The sequence below is a fragment of the Tachyglossus aculeatus genome, chromosome 2, assembly GCF_015852505.1.
Source record: "Tachyglossus aculeatus isolate mTacAcu1 chromosome 2, mTacAcu1.pri, whole genome shotgun sequence".
NCBI lineage: Eukaryota > Metazoa > Chordata > Mammalia > Monotremata > Tachyglossidae > Tachyglossus > Tachyglossus aculeatus.
Genome location: NC_052067.1, coordinates 47135430 through 47151073, shown reverse-complemented (window position 1 = coordinate 47151073; position 15644 = coordinate 47135430). Strand labels below are relative to the sequence as shown.

The window sequence follows — 15644 nt, the reverse complement described above, 5'->3', positions numbered from 1 at the left end:
GATACGCAGACTGCCCTCCCAGTTCTCTTCACCCCAAGCCCCTCCCCATCCTCTGGCCAGCCCTCCCTGCCTGTGGGTGGCCATACTGATCTCCCCCTCAACATTGCTTCCCTGTAGGCCTGTGCCCATCGCTGGAAGAACATCTACTATGAGACGGACCACATCCTCCCTCATGGCTTCTGCTACATCATCCCCTCCAATCTCCAGGCCAACGGCAGGACCCTGATTCCTTGCTATGAAGGTAAGGGCCCGATCCCTCCAAGCCACCCACTTGGCAATATTTCCCAGCCTGCCTTGGGGCAGCGGTGGTCCTCAGACAGACCTCAGAGCGATTTAGTCCCAGCAGGCTCCCTTTTCTGATCTGGCCCCTCTCTGCCGCCCTACTTGAACATTCATTGGAAAAGGCCCAGGGCTCTTTCTTGATATTTTTCTCGATATTCTTGAACAAAATGTCTCTGCTCCACCTGGAACTTGGTTTATTATTGTTTACAGACTAACGCAGAGCCCCGAGCAGGTTTGGCACCCTCCTGTCAGGAGGCAGGGGGCTGTCCCAGATGACCTCTGGGTGGGCAGTTCCTTCCCATCTCTAGGATCCCACGATCCCACCTGTGTTTGGCATCAGCGTTCCCCTAGTGACCTGTAGGCCATTGCCGAACTGTTTATTTTTATATTCAGAACAATAAAGGGGCCTTCACGCTCTTCTATTTATCTTAACAAGCCACATGCTGTCAAAGCTGCTGTCCTGTAGAGGAGGGGAGGTTTCCATGTTTCCTGGGGAAGTTAGGAAAAAATAAAAGCAATTTCCCAATGCACCACTTTAGTCCCGGTTGAAGAACCGGGGAAACCTCCATCCCATCCCCAGTGGGTCTTGAGGGTTGCTTGCTGAGGCTCATAAAGGTCCTAGGGCAGGGGAGTCTTAACAATAATAGTTATGGTGTTTGTTAAGCGCCTACTCTGTGCCAGGCCCTGTACTAAGCACTGGGCCGAATACAAGCTAATAAAGTCGGACCCAGTCCCTGCCCCGCATGGGGCTCACAGTCTCAATCCCCATTTTCCAGATTAGGTAACTGAGGCCCAGAGAAGTGAAGTGATTTGCCCAAGGTCACACTGCAGACAAGTGGTGGAGCTGGGGTTAGTACCATGACTTTCTGACTCCCAGGCCCATGGTCTATCCACTATGCCGAGCAGCTTCTCAGTTGTTGCCCCTCCTCCCTCCCTCTCCCCAGCCCCCACTCCTGTGGCAGCTTCAGGCAGCTTCTCTGTTTTGGGGGATGAAGAGTTCCTTATCAGGGCACTTCCTTTCAGAAGGGGAAGTCTAACCGCCCTAGAATCAGGCGGCTTTGTTTTTAAAGGGTAAAACATGTGGCGGGAGGGGAAGAGAAATAAGTGGTGGAATGCGGGGAGGGGAAAGCAGGAGACTCCATTGCTCCCCGTCCTTGCAAGCCCCTTCTGGGCTAAGCTGTCTCCCCAGGTGCCTGGTGCTTCCCGCAGTGGAGCAGATATCGATTGGCAGGAGTCGCTTAGGCGCCTCAGAAACTTCTGGAGAGCAAGCGGCCTCCTGGTGGGGTTAGGAGAGCCGCTGCCTGTCAAACAGCGAAGAAGCGTGGCTCAGTGGAAAGAGCACGGGCTTTGGAGTCAGAGGTCATGGGTTCGAATCTCTGCTCCACCACATGTCTGCTGTGTGACCTTGGGCAAGTCACTTAACTTCTCTGAGCCTCAGTTACCTCATCTGTAAAATGGGGATTAAAACTGTGAGCCCAATGTGGGACAACCTGATCACCTTGTATCCCCCCCAGCGCTTAGAACAGTGCTTTGCCCATAGTAAGTGCTTAACAAATGCCATCATTATTATTTATTATTATTAAACACCGGGCTGGGCCGTGCCCTTATGAGAAGGCATGTGGGATGGCGGGGGCAGTAGGACCATGAGGCAGGCATCAAGCATTTAGTTGTTCTGAGCCAGAGAACGCCCCGGGCAGTGGCCTAGCTTGCTGGACCCCTCTAGACTGTAAATTCATTGTGGACAGGGAATGTCATTGTTTATTGGTGTATTGTACTTTCCCAAGCACTTAGTACTGTGCTCTGCCCACAGTAAGTGCTCAGTAAATACGATTGATTGAATGAGTGAATGAATGAATGGATAAATGAATGAATAAGAGATCATCCTTGTCTTGGAGGGTGGAATAGGAAGACAGGATACACACAGAATGGACACAGAGACACACAAACACAGAAATGCACAGGCACACACACACACACACACACACACACAGATGTTACTCAAAGACAGACACGCACCCAGACACACACAGACACGCACAGACACAATAACTCAGACACACACACAGACACACACAGACCAGCACACACACAGACAGACAAGCTCACAGACAGACACACACACAGGCACACTCAGACACAGATAGACAGACACAAACACAGTTGCACACACACACACAGGGGAATAATAACACTGTCACATTTGCAGACATTCACATGCACACAGACGTGCTCACAGACTTGCATACACAGACACTCGCACACAAACACAGGCACACACAGAGACAAGTACACAGAGACAGACGTGCTCACTGACAGACACACATACAGGCACACACAGACACACACAGAAAGACACAAACACGGACATGCGCAGACACACAGAGACACAATGACACAGGCAGACGCACACGGACACACATGCATGCCCCACACATGAGGGGGCACTGGCAAGCCTCTTTCTTTTTAACTGTCTTGAAAACAGAATAGCGACAATCCCTCCCTTCCCATGGGACAGCGGTGCTTATCGAGAAAGGAAGCCACCCCTACCTCCCTCTTCTCTGGTTGTCTGGAAGCAGTAGAGGGAAACCCTGCCACCACGGAGAGCATTCTGGCCAGGGAGGGGAGATGGATGGAAGCTCCCTGGCTTGAGGCTGATCTCTGGGATAAGCTGGGCCACTTTGTGGTTAGGGCTATGACTGGTGCTCTCCCTCCACCCACTTCTGCTTTCCTCTCATTATCCCCAGGTCTAGCGGGTGCCAAAAGGAGCCAACTAAGAAATGAGAAAATTGGCTCTGGCCCTCTTCCCTCTCTGTTGCGTCCCTGTAGAAAGGGCTGATGGAAATTCTCACAGCCCCCTGGACTACTTCTCCTTTTTTTTTGTTGTATTTGTTAAGCGCTTAATATCTGCCAGGCACCATAGTAAGCACTGGGGTGAATAGAAGCTAATCAGGCTGGACGCAGTCCCTGTCCCTCATGGGGCTCATAGTCTTCATCTCCATTTTACTGATGAGGGAAGGGAGGCTCAGAGAAAAGAAGTGACTTGCCCTAAGGTCACCCAGCAGGTGAGTGGTGGATCCGGGATTAGAACTCAAGTCCTTCTGACTCCTAGGCCCACGATCTAACCACTAGTCCATGCTGCTTCTTGGTCTAGACCGAGGTGTGTGGTGGTGAGTTGGGGGAGAGCCCAGATTGAGGACAGAGTGGTGACTGGTTTATATGGTTTTTGATTTCAAAATCCTATTTAGTGAGCTATTTCTGTGCACTAAGCACTGTACTAAGTGCTTGGGAGAGTACAATAAAACAATATACCAGACATAATCCCTGCCCACAGCGAGCTTACAATGAGCAAATAGCAGTGGCTCCAGGGAAACAGCTTGGCTTAGTGAATCAAGCACAGGCCTGCCACATGTCTGCTGGGTGAACATGGGCAAGAAGCCTTACTTCTCTGAGCCTCAGTTACCTCATCTGTAAAATGGGGATTAAGACTGGAAGCCCACTATGGGACAGGGACTGTGTCCAACCCGATTTGCTTGTCTCTATTTCAGTGCTTAGAACAGTGTGTGACACATAGTAAGTGCTTAACAAGTACAGTAATTATTATGATTCTCATTATTATTTTCATTATTATTTATAAAATCCTCCCAGAGAACAAAAAGGCAGCTTGCAGAGTCTGGCATAATTGGCCTCTACCTCCATGTGGAGAGCAGTGGGGGCAAAGCAGGCCAGATAGTGGCTCTCCTGATGCCACCAGGAGGTCACTTGGTTTCCAGAAGCTTCTGAGGTGCCCCAAGCATTTCCTGCAGTCAGTATCCTCTTGGCTGCCAGGATCACCGGGCACCTGGGGAGAGACCATAGCCCAGTGGGGGCTCATGAGGATGGTGAGCAGTGGGGTCTCCTGCCCCCTCCCCCCCCCCCGCCCCCGACATTCCAGCACATGTTCCCCATCTCCTGCTGTGGGATGCTTTATCCTTTAAAAAACATGACCATCTGATTCTAGGGTGACTCGACTTCCCCTTCTGAGAGGAAGTGTCCTGATAAGGAACTCTTCATCCCCCAAAACAGAGAAGCTGCCTGAGGACCCATTGGAGTGAAGGTTGTGTTGGGGTGGAGAAGGGCAACAGTTGAGAAGCAGTATGGCCTAGTGGATAGAGCACGGGCCTGGGAGTCAGAGGACCTGGGTCCTACTCTCTTCCAACTGTTATATTGTGCTCTCTCAAGTGCTAGTCCAGTGCTTTGCACGTAGTAAGTGTTCAGTAAATACCACTGATTTCTTGATTGATTGATTAATCCCATCTCTGCCACTTCCTTGCAGTGAGACTTTGGACAAGTCACTTCTCTGTGCCTCAGTGACCTCATCTGTAGAATGGAGCTTCAATACCCCTTCATTAATTCATTCAATCAGTCTTATTTATCGAGTACTTTTGTGTACAGAGCACAGTACTAAGCGTTTGGGAGAGTACAATACAACCAGTTCTTCCTCCTACTTAGACTGGGATTCCTGCGAGGAACTGTGTTCAGCCTATCTTGTTTCTACCCCAGTGTTTAGTACAGTGCTTGGTACAGAGTGAATGCTTAATGAATGTCACCACTTGTTCCGGGGTCACATGGGAGATGTGGGGTGTCCAAGGAAGAGGGCTCTGTCTGTCCAGGTGTTAGGGCCCACTTGCCACTTCACCTTGCGGATGGAGAAATGGAAAACTGTGTAAGGGTGACTTTCACACTTGGATCATGGGAGCGCGGGCTTCGGAGTCAGAGGTCATGGGTTCAAATCCTGGCAATTGTCAATTGTCAGCTATGTGACTTTGGGCAAGTCACTTCACTTCTTTGTGCCTCAGTTACCTCATCTGTAAAATGAGGATTAAGACTCTGAGCCCCACGTGGGACAACCTGATCACCTTGTAACCTCTCCAGTGCTTAGAACAGTGCTTTGCACATAGTAAGCGCTTAATAAATGCCATCATTATTACTATTATTATTACCCCTTATTCACTCCACCTTCAGCCCCACAACACTTTAGTACATATCCATAATGTATTTTTTAATGTTTGTCTTCCCCTCTAGACTGGAAGCTCCTTGTGGGCAGGGAACGTGTCTAACCTGCTCGGTTTTATTGTATTCTTCTGAGTGCTTAGTATGGTGCTCCGTACACAGTTAGCGTTCAATAAATACCACTGATTGATAGATTGATTTGCCCCAAGACACAGAGCATATCTTTGGGGAAACCAGTGCCTCACTGGAAGGCAAGATGGCTCAACTGGCTCTCTGGACATGGGAGCTCTTTAGGACGTGGGGCTCTTGGTTGGTGAGGGGGGCCTCCCCAGAACTAGGACCCCCGGCTCCTGCAGAAACCAGGTAGCTGTTTGGCTCGAAGAGTCCATTTTGGCAAACTTTCAGGTGTTTCCTGTGTCCGGCTGGGTGGGAAGTGTCACCAGCGCAGCCTGAGGAGAGACAGGAAGTGCCGAGGTGGGAGGAAATGAGAGGGATTTCAGGAAATGGGCCCAAACAGAACACATCTGGAAGTCCGACAAACAGTCCAGCCTTGGGGGCAGGAGTTGAAGAGGGGCCGGCTTAGAAGGGCCTGGCTAAGTGACCACCTCCAGGAAAATCGCACCGGTCAGTTGGTTCCACCTGGATCTCTCAGGCTGGGGGAGGGACGGGGTTGAGGCCTGCTTCTTACCTTAAGATGTTGGAGTAGGTTCTAGCGCATCTGACTCCCAGTCTTGTGAGGCCTGAGCAACTTCCCTCTGGGCCTCATCATCACTGATGAGGGGAGCAGTGTTGTGTGGAGAACCAGGGGAGGGGAAACATATGCGGGCAGACAGGGCAGGGTTGGTGGGTGGATGGGATTGTCCCAGTGGGAACTGGTCCTGGTCCTTCAGGAATGAAATGACGGGAGGGAAGGTGTCCAAGCATCAATGGACTGATGGCCATTTTAGCAGCCCAGGGTTGGCACCTCAGGGGGGACTCCCGGCCCATATGTGAGCAGCTGAAGAGGGATGAGATGAGCAGCATTTCACCCCACGCTGTGTTGAACCAAGGACCCCTGCAGCGGTACACTGGACCCTCAGTAACCACCCTGCCTCCTCTGAAATGAAAAACAAACCTACGCCATCACAAATGATTCTACCATTTCTCCCACGGAAGTGTGGCTTTAATGCCATTTTGATGCTTCCTCCAGGCACTCTAAGCTTTGAAATGTCCATCCGCAGCAGGATCACGATGACAGATAACTGAGCGATCTCAGCTGTCTAGATTATTAGTGTCCAAACCCTTAGGTTTCCTTTCCATCAGGCTACTGGAAAGTGTCATATGCTTGGAGAGATGGTGTTTTCGGATGTTCTTCCATCTCACCTTAAACTGACAGAACAGGAAGCTGACTCTCCGCCTCTTCTCACGGTCCCAAAGCCAAGTCTTGAGTAGGTCCTCACCATCAGAGACAGGACCTCTCTTCCCCCTAACTAATCCTGGGTCCTCTCCCACTACAGCCCAGCCCATACACTCTTCTCCTCTCCAGCAGACAAAAACAATAATAATAATTGTGGTATTTAAGTTCTTACTATGTGCCAGGCACTGCACTAAGCACTAGGGTAGATACAGGGTAATTGGGTTGGACACAGTCCCTGGTCCCACATGGGGCTTACACTCTTAATCCCCATTTTTCAAATGAGGGAACCAGGCCCAGAGAAGTGAGGTGACTTGCCCAAGGTCACCCAGCAGACAGTTGGCAGAGCCGGGGAATAAAACCCAGGTCCCTGTAACTCTCAGGCCCGGGTTCTATCCATTAGGCTATGCTGCTTCTTTCAGACAGGCACTTTCCCCATTTTCAAAGCCCTGCTGAAATTGCGTCTCTTCCAGGAAACCTTCCGGACCAAGCTCTCTTCCACCCATCATATTTTCCCTTCCTTTTGCCTTTTCCACACACTTAGCCCCACACCCCAAGCACTCAATTACTCCTTCATCACCTCCACGGGCACCGCCCCCAGCACTTGTATACATATCCTTATACTTCCTTGCTTTCCCTGCCTCTAATTTATTTTACTGTCCGTCTTCCCCTGTAAGTTCCTTGAAGATGGGAATTGCCTCTACCGGTTCTATTGTATTGTGCTTTGCATACATTAAGGTCTCCATAAATAGCCTTGATTGACTGATCCAGCCAACGTCCTCTGGAATCAGCCATACCATTTGTTTGCTTGCTTATTTGTGTGGTTTGTATGGTGTTTTTTAAGAACTTATTATCTGCCAGGCACTATACTAAGCTCTGGGTTTGATAATCATAGTCCACTTTCCTCATGGAGCTCATAATCTTAATCCCCATTTTACAGATGAAGTAACTCAGGCAGAGAGAAGTGAAATAATTTGCAGATATAATTGCAGATAATAATTGTCAGAGCAGACACAGCTGGAATTAAAACCCAGGTCTTTCTGACTTCCAGGTCTGTGCTCTATCCACTAGACCATGCTGCTTCTCTGCCATTTTGACCCTGGTATCTGAGCTGTTTTATTTAGAAATGAAATCTCACTTGATTGGGTTTAGGGGGTGATTACGGTGTACTGCTGTCTTCGTGGGGGACAGAGCCTTTTCAAAACACAGGGATGAAGTCTCGCATATGTAAACAGACATGTCAAAAAAGAAGGATGCTCTGAAAATATGCAATGTTGCCTGAGCCCAGTGAGGGAAAAAAAATTAGCCCCCCCCCTCAAAAAAAACTGAAAAGATTGGAGATGGAGATTAAGGAAAGAAATTATTAGAAAGAGTAAATATTATGACATGTTTGAGTTGTCTTCTTAATCTTCCTCTCCTCTATGGGGAGAAATCTTCTAGGGGCTGACATAAACATTCATTACTTTAGCCTTGTCCATTTATTATTTTGATGCATAATGTGAATATTTAGAAGAGAGAGCTTTCCTCTGTCTGAGCTGTGGTATTTAATTGCGGTATTTGTTAAGCACTTACAGTGTACCAGGCACTGTACTACGTGCTGGGGTTGTTACAAGCAAATCAGGTTGGACACACTCCCTGTCCTATGTGGGGCTCAATCCCTATTTTAGAGATGAGGTAACTGAGGCCCAGAGAAGTGAAGTGACTTGACCAAGGTCATACAGCAGATAAGTGGTGGAGCTGGAATTCAGACCCCATGACCTTCTGACTCTCAGGCCCGTGCTCTGTCCATTACGCCAACCTGCATTCTGGGGCTCAGCAACTGTCCAATATTGTCAGCTGCTTTTTACTTGGGGGTGAACGTGGGACAAGTAAGGGGAGCTTGGGGCAGATCAAGAATGGGAATAAAGCATTCTCCCTCTTCTCCCTCCTTGCCTCCCCCCAGCCTTGGCTCCAGGGTTTGGCCGAGACTCCGTGGGTGGTGAGGGGCTGCCCCTCCATCCCTCTGAAACTCCACTTCCCCCCACAGTTGGTCTTCCTGCCCACCACTGGCACCATTCCCGGGCCTCTGGAAGCCTCCTCTGACGGATGCCAAATGTTGCCAGTCAGTGGCAACAGTCCAGGGAACCGTCAGCTTCAGAGAAAGACGTGATTTGAAAAGTCCCTTAAGAGGCATGAAATCCCCTTTCCTCTGTTCCATTAAGAAGCGGCAGAAGGAGAGGGTCTCATTCTGGGTGGTTTCAGACTGACTGGAGGCTTGGGAGCTCAGAGAAACCCCTCCCCACAAAAAAACCAAACAAACATATAAACAAGCAAACCTTCACTAGCTAACTATTCCTCTCCACACGAAGTGGAAACACCTTGACCGTTTTTTTTTTTTGTTTTACGTATTTCTTAGTGCTTGCTAAGTGCAAGGCACTGTTCTAAATGCTGGGGACCGTGTCCAACCCTATTTGCTTGTATTTACCCCAGCGCTTAGTACAGTGCCTTGCACACAGTAAGTGCTTAACAAATACCACAATTAATATTATTTTGGAGCAGCGTGGCTTAGTGGACAGAGCACGGGCTTGAGAATCAGAAGTTGTGGCTTCTAATCCCGGCTATGCCACTTATCAGCTGTGTGACTTTGGGCAAGTCACTTAACTTCTCTGTGCCTCAGTTACCTCTTCTGTAAAATGGGGATTAAGACTGTGAGCCCCACGTGGGATAACCTGATCACCTTGTATCTACCCCAGTGCTTAGAACAGTGCTTGGCACATAGTAAGCACTTAACAAATACCATCATTATCATTACTATTATTATTATTGCAACATAATCAGGTTGGACACAGTCCCTGTCCCACATAGGGCTCATTATCCTCAATCCATGCTCATCGTGGGGCTCATACTCTTAATCCCCATTTTACAGATGAGGGAGCTCAGGCCCAGAGCAGTGAAGTGACTTGCCCAAGGTCACACAACAGACATGTGGCAGAGCCAGGATTAGACTGACTCACCAGCCCAAGCTCTATCCATTGGGCCATGGTGCTTCAATATTAGATCTTTTACCATAAGGTGCTCCATCTCCTCACTCCTTTCTACTTTTCTACTTATTCATTCATTCATTCAATTGTATTTATTGAGCACTTACTGTGTGCAAGGCACTGTACTTGACCTCCCCTTCTAGACTGTAACCTCTTTTTGGGCAGGGAATGTGTCTGCTTATTGTTATAATGTACACTCCCAAGCGCTTAGTACACAGTGAGCAGTCAATAAACAAGATTGAATGAATCCACTCTTCTCTCCCACTACTTCCCAGCTCACACCTCCTAAGCTATGACTTGTTATGCCTTGTTCTCTCTCCTCCCACTGACATCTTGCTCACACCCACTTCCCTGCCTGGAACTCGCTTCCCTTTTGTATTCATGTATTCATTCAGTAGTATTTATTGAGTGCTTACTGTGTGCAGAGCACTGTCCTGAGTGCTTGGGAGAGTACATCACAACAATAAACAGTCACATTCCCTGCCCACAATGAGCTGTCTGCCGGGGCGGGGGACAGACATCAATACAAACAAATGAACAACTGATATGTACATAAGTGCTGTGAGGCTGAGAGAGGGGCAGAGCAAAGGGAACAAGTCAGGATGATGCAGAATGGAGTGGGAGATGAGGAAAAGTGGGGCTTAGTCTGGGAAGGCCTCGAACAGTAGACTGTGAGCCCGTTGTTGGGTAGGGACCATCTCTACTTCCCAAGCACTTAGTACAGTGCTCTGCACACAGTAAGTGCTCAATAAATACGATTGAACAAATGAATGAATGAAAGGTTTTGAAGACAGGGAGAGTAATTGTCTGTCAGATCTGAGCAGGCAGGGCGTTCCAGGCCAGAGGCAGGATGTGGGCGAGGGGTCAGAAGGTTAGCACTAGAGGAGCAAAGTGCGTGGGCTGGGATTATTTCCGATGGGTTCCCTCTCTCCCCATCTCCAAAGCCCTTCCAAAATCACTCCTTTTCCAGGAATCCTTCCTGGATGAATCTCTCCTCTTTCCTCTTTGCCCCCCAATTGTCACTTGAGCCCATCTGTGCCACCTACAGTTAAATTCTCACAACTCCCCTAGCCTTTAATGTACACGTATTCTGTTTTACTTTCTCCTGTCTATAATTTATTTAAGCGTCTGTCTCCTGCACAAGTTCCTTGAGGGGAAGATCTTGTGTACTAATGCTATTGTACTCTCCCAAGTGTACTCAATAAATGCTATTGATTGATCAAAGTCATGGCATCCCAACAGCACTTGGCATCTTCTTGCAGTATTACCCCCCACCCCCCCCCGCCCCAATCTGGGCAACTTCCCAGCCACCCTGGGGCAAGGCAGAGGGCATGGCCTAATGGCTAGAGCCCGGGCCTGGAAGTCAGAAGGACCTGAGTTCTAGTCCTGAGTTCTAGTCCCAGCTCTGCCACTTGTCTGCTGTGTGAGCTTGGGGAAATCACTTCACTTCTCTGGGCTTCATTTACCTCATCTATAAAATGGGGATTATGACTGCGAGCCCCATGAGGGACATGGACTGTGTCCAACCTGATTACCTTGTACCTACCCCATCGCTTAGAACGGAGCTTGGTACATAGTAAGTGCGTAACAAATACCATTAAAAAAAAAAAGGCTGGTTTCCTCAGGAAATGAGACTTGTTATTATAGCAGAATTTAAGTGCTTACCTTGTGCCAAGCACTATCTTAAGGGCTGGTGTAGTTACAAGGTAATCTTATTGGGCCCAGGCATTTCTCCCTCTGCCACCATGACTGTAGCGGGCTGAATTTGCCGTAGGGCCTAGGAGGGCCCTATGTTTCCACCCAGCTGCTAGAAGCTAAGTGCATTTCCCAGGATTTTCCACCACCAACTGGTCACCCCCATCATTTCCTGGAACCGGGCCCCTCCCCGCAGTGGGCATGGTGCGGGGTGAGCCGGTAGCCAATAGTTCAGTAGACTCAAGCCTCCTCTGGGGGGTAGGTTCCTCTGGTCTTCGTGTGCCTAGGGGTGGTATAATGGTTCAGGGAGCCTCATCCTGAGTTCCATCCAATTGGAGTGGAAAGCGAGAAGGAATGGAGCCTTCTGATGCTCCCAGGGTCAGCAGGAGGGAGAACAAGGAGTCAGCAGGGGCCACTCAGGAAGAGAAGTAATTGAATTGAAATTCCATTGTTATTCCGCAGTCTGCTAATGGCCACTTATTGTATTCTGTAGCCCAGCTGTGAGGTGCAGTGGATTGAATTCCCCTGACTCTGTCCCCATCACCATCCCTCCCCATCTAGGGGAGCTTGGAGTGGGTAAGGGATGTGGCTTTATTGTGGCTTGTCGGCTTTTCCTTTTCAGGTGTGGAGTCTGCAGTTTTTTATTTCATGATATTTATTAAAAGCCTACTATGTTCGGGGCTCTGTACTAAGCACTGTGGTAGATACAAGGTAACCAGGTTGGACACAGCCCCTGTCCCACATAGGAATCACAGTCTTAATCCCCATTTTATAGATGAGGTAACCGAGGCACGGAGAAGTGACTGGCACAAGGTCACCTAGCAGACAAGCAGCGGAGCCAGGATTATTAATAATGATAATAATGATAATAATCATACTTGTTAAGTGCTTTGTGGCATTGTTCTAAGCACTGGCCATCAGTTTGGAGACAGTCACTATCCCACATGGGGCTCACAGTCTGAGTAGGAGGGAGTAGAGGTATTTAGTCCCCATTTTACATTTGAAGAAACTGAGGCACAGAGAAGTTAAATGACTTGCCCATGGTCACACAAGCAGCAATTGTCAAAGCTGGGATTAGAACCCAGATCCTCTGACTCCTACGTCTGTGCTGCATCCACTAGGGCACACTGCTTCTCCCTGCACCTATGCTGCCCCTCTCGCTCCCTCCCTCCCTCTCTTTCTCCCTACCTCCTTCCCTCCTGCTCTTCCTTCCTCCCTCCTTCCCTCCCACTTTTCCTTCCACCCTCTCTCCCTTCTGCACTTTCTTCCTTTCCTCCCTCCCTCCCTCTCTTCTTCCTTCCCTTCCTTCCACACCCGGGAGCAGAAATCAAAGCAGGTTGTATGCTTGGGCTAGCCACACATCTGTCTTCTTGGTGATGGTGATGGTGGGAAGGTCCACATTTCTGAGTTCCCTGGATTCCCAAGGTTTTCCTTCCCTGACTTGGTTTGTCGCGGCACTCCGGAAGGACATGTGAGACAGGGCGGAGGCTGGGGGTGGGGTGAGGGGGAGGGGCCCGGTTCTTAGCCCCCCACAGCTGGGACCAGCCCATGTGACTGTGGTTCATTTCTTCTCTCCCACAGAGTACAAGAAGAAGTACGGAGAGGAGCATGGCTCCTGTCAGGCTGGGATAGCCGGTGTCTTCACTGAGGTGGGTAGATGTTTGGATATTTCTGTTTCCCATCTGCTCTCACCTCAGGTACCTGCTGGCATGAGCAACACTCACCCAGGCCCTCCACTGCTTCCAGCACAGAAGCAACCAGTACCCTGGGCTGTGGGTCTTGTCCTCCTTTGCCTGCAATCTAACAACGGTATTTATTCAGCACTTGCTGTGTGCAGAGCACTGTACAAAGTACTTGAGAGAGTACAGTATAACAGTATCACAAACACATTCTCTGCCCACAACCAGCTTTCAGCCTAGAAGGGGACACCAACATTAATATAAACAAATAAATTACAGATATGGACATAGGCGCTGTGGGGCTGAGGGGGTGGTGAATGAAGGGAGCAATTCGGGGGGGACACAAAAGGGAGTGGGAGAAAAGGAAATGGGAGCTTAGTCAGGGAAGGTCTTTTGGAGGAAGTCTACCTTCAGTAAGACTCTGAAGGTGGGGAGAGTGATCATCTGCCAGTTGTGAAGAGGGAGGATGTTCCAAGCCTGAGGCAGGATGTGGGAGAGATACACGAGATGGAGGTACAGTGAGTAGGTTAACATTAGAAGAATAAAGAGTGTGGCTGGTTTGTAGTAGGAGAGTAGTGATGTGAGGTAGGAGGAGGCAAGGTGATTGAGTGCTTTATAGGAAGGGAGGTATTGAATCCCCATTTCACAGATGATAAAACTGAGGCCCAGGGAAGTTAAATGACAGGCCCAAGATCATTCAGTGGGTAAATTTTCAGGGCTGGGAGGAAAAACTAGGTTCACTGACTCCCAAGCTGACTCTGTACACTAGGCCACTTGTCTTCCCAATCATCCATCAATCAATCAATGGAATTTGTTGAGTGCTTACCATAGGCAGGCACTGAATTAAGTGCTTGGGAGTGTACAATATAATATAGTTGGTAGACACGTTCCGTGCTCACAAGGAGCTTACAGTCTAGAAAGGGAGAATGACAGTAAGGTAAAATAGAAACAGGGGAAATAGCAGAGTAAGGGATATGATTTTACTAGATGGTAGATTGTAAGCGTCCTCTAGATTGTAATCTCACTTTGGGCTGGGAACATATCTACTAACTCTGTTCTACTATACTCTCCCAAGAGCTTACTACAGTACTCTGTACATAGAAAGTGTTCAATAAATACCACTGTTTGATTCACTGGCATGTACATAAATGCTGTGGGGCTGAAGATGGGGTGATTATCCAGTGGACACAGATGGATTTTGGAGCAAATTAAACCAAAGTGGCCTTTGGAAGGCCAAATGACTCGACTTAGATTAGCATATTTTAGACACATCATCAGGAGGACTAATTCTCTAGAGAAGACACTAATGCTAGGAAAAGTACAGGGAAAATGTGGAAGAGGCATACAGGCTGTTAGATGGATAGAGACCACAACAATGATAATGGAAGAACTGTTAGCAAGGTTACAGATTATGGCAGAAAACAGGACGTTCTGGAGAAAGTCTGTCTATGGAGAAATGACTCGACGGCACTTAATATTAATAATAAGGGCACAGATCCAAGTGCATGGGTGATACAGAAGGGAGACGGAGTAGGGGAATAAGGGCTTAGATGGGGAAGGCCTCTTGGAGGTGATGGGATTTTAAGAAAGTATGAAGGTGGAGAGAATGGTGGTCTGTCAGATATGAAGTGGGAAGGCGTTTCAGCCCAGAGGCAGGACAGAAGCGAGACATCGACAATGAAGTAGATGAGATTGACGCACAGTGAGTAGGTTGGCATTAGGCGAGCGAAGTGTGCGAGCTGGGTTGTAGCAGCAGAGCAGCGAGGTAGGAGGGGGCAAGCTGATTGAGTGCTTTAAAGCCGTTGGTGAGGAGTTTCCATTTGCCCCTCCTCTAGCTCCACAAGCCTGTGAGAGCTAGAGGAGAATCCTCTGTCAGTCCCCTAGTGACCATGAGCCCCAGAGTCCCCTCCACCCGTACTGCACTATACGGTCCTCTAGACCATAAGCTCGTCATGGGCAGGGAATGTGTCTGCTATATTGTTGTATTGTGCTCTTCCAAGTGCTTAGTATAGCGCTCTGCACACAAAAAGCACTCATGGCATAGAGGATAAAGCATCAGCCTGGAGTCAGAAGGCCACAGAGAAGCAGCATGGCTCAGTGGAAAGAGCACGGGCTTTGGAGTCAGATGTCATGGGTTCAAATTCCGACTCCGCCAATTGTCAGCTGTGTGACTTTGGGCAGGTCACTTAACTTCTCTGTGCCTCAGTTCCCTCATCTGTAAAATGGGGATTAAGACTGTGAGCCCCCCGTGGGACAACCTGATCACCTTGTAACCTCCCCAGCGCTTAGAACAGTGCTTTGCACATAGTAAGCGCTTAACAAATGCCATTATTATTATTATTATTATTCATTCAATCGTATCTATTGAGCACTTACTGTGTGCAGAGAACTGTATTAAATCCCCCCTCTGCCACTTTTTTGCTGTGTGACCTTGGGCAAGTCACTTCACTTCTCTGGGCCTCAGTTACCTCATCTGCCCAATGGGGATTGAGACTGTGAGCCCCATGTGAGACAAGGACTGTGTCCAACCCTGTGCTTGGCCCCCACTGCAGCGCTTCGTACAGGGCCTGGAACATAGTAAGCACT

The 15644-nt window shown here is 48.9% G+C and overlaps 1 protein-coding gene across 1 annotated transcript in view; it reads left to right on the top strand.

Moving 5' to 3' along the window:
- ITGA9 (integrin subunit alpha 9) overlaps positions 1-15644 on the top strand; it is a 285545-nt gene that overhangs the window by 24423 nt on the left and 245478 nt on the right. Inside the window, exons 4-5 of the mRNA XM_038761964.1 lie at positions 118-241; positions 12961-13028. Coding sequence (XP_038617892.1) covers positions 118-241; positions 12961-13028 — 192 coding nt within the window. The remainder of the gene's footprint in view (positions 1-117; positions 242-12960; positions 13029-15644) is intronic.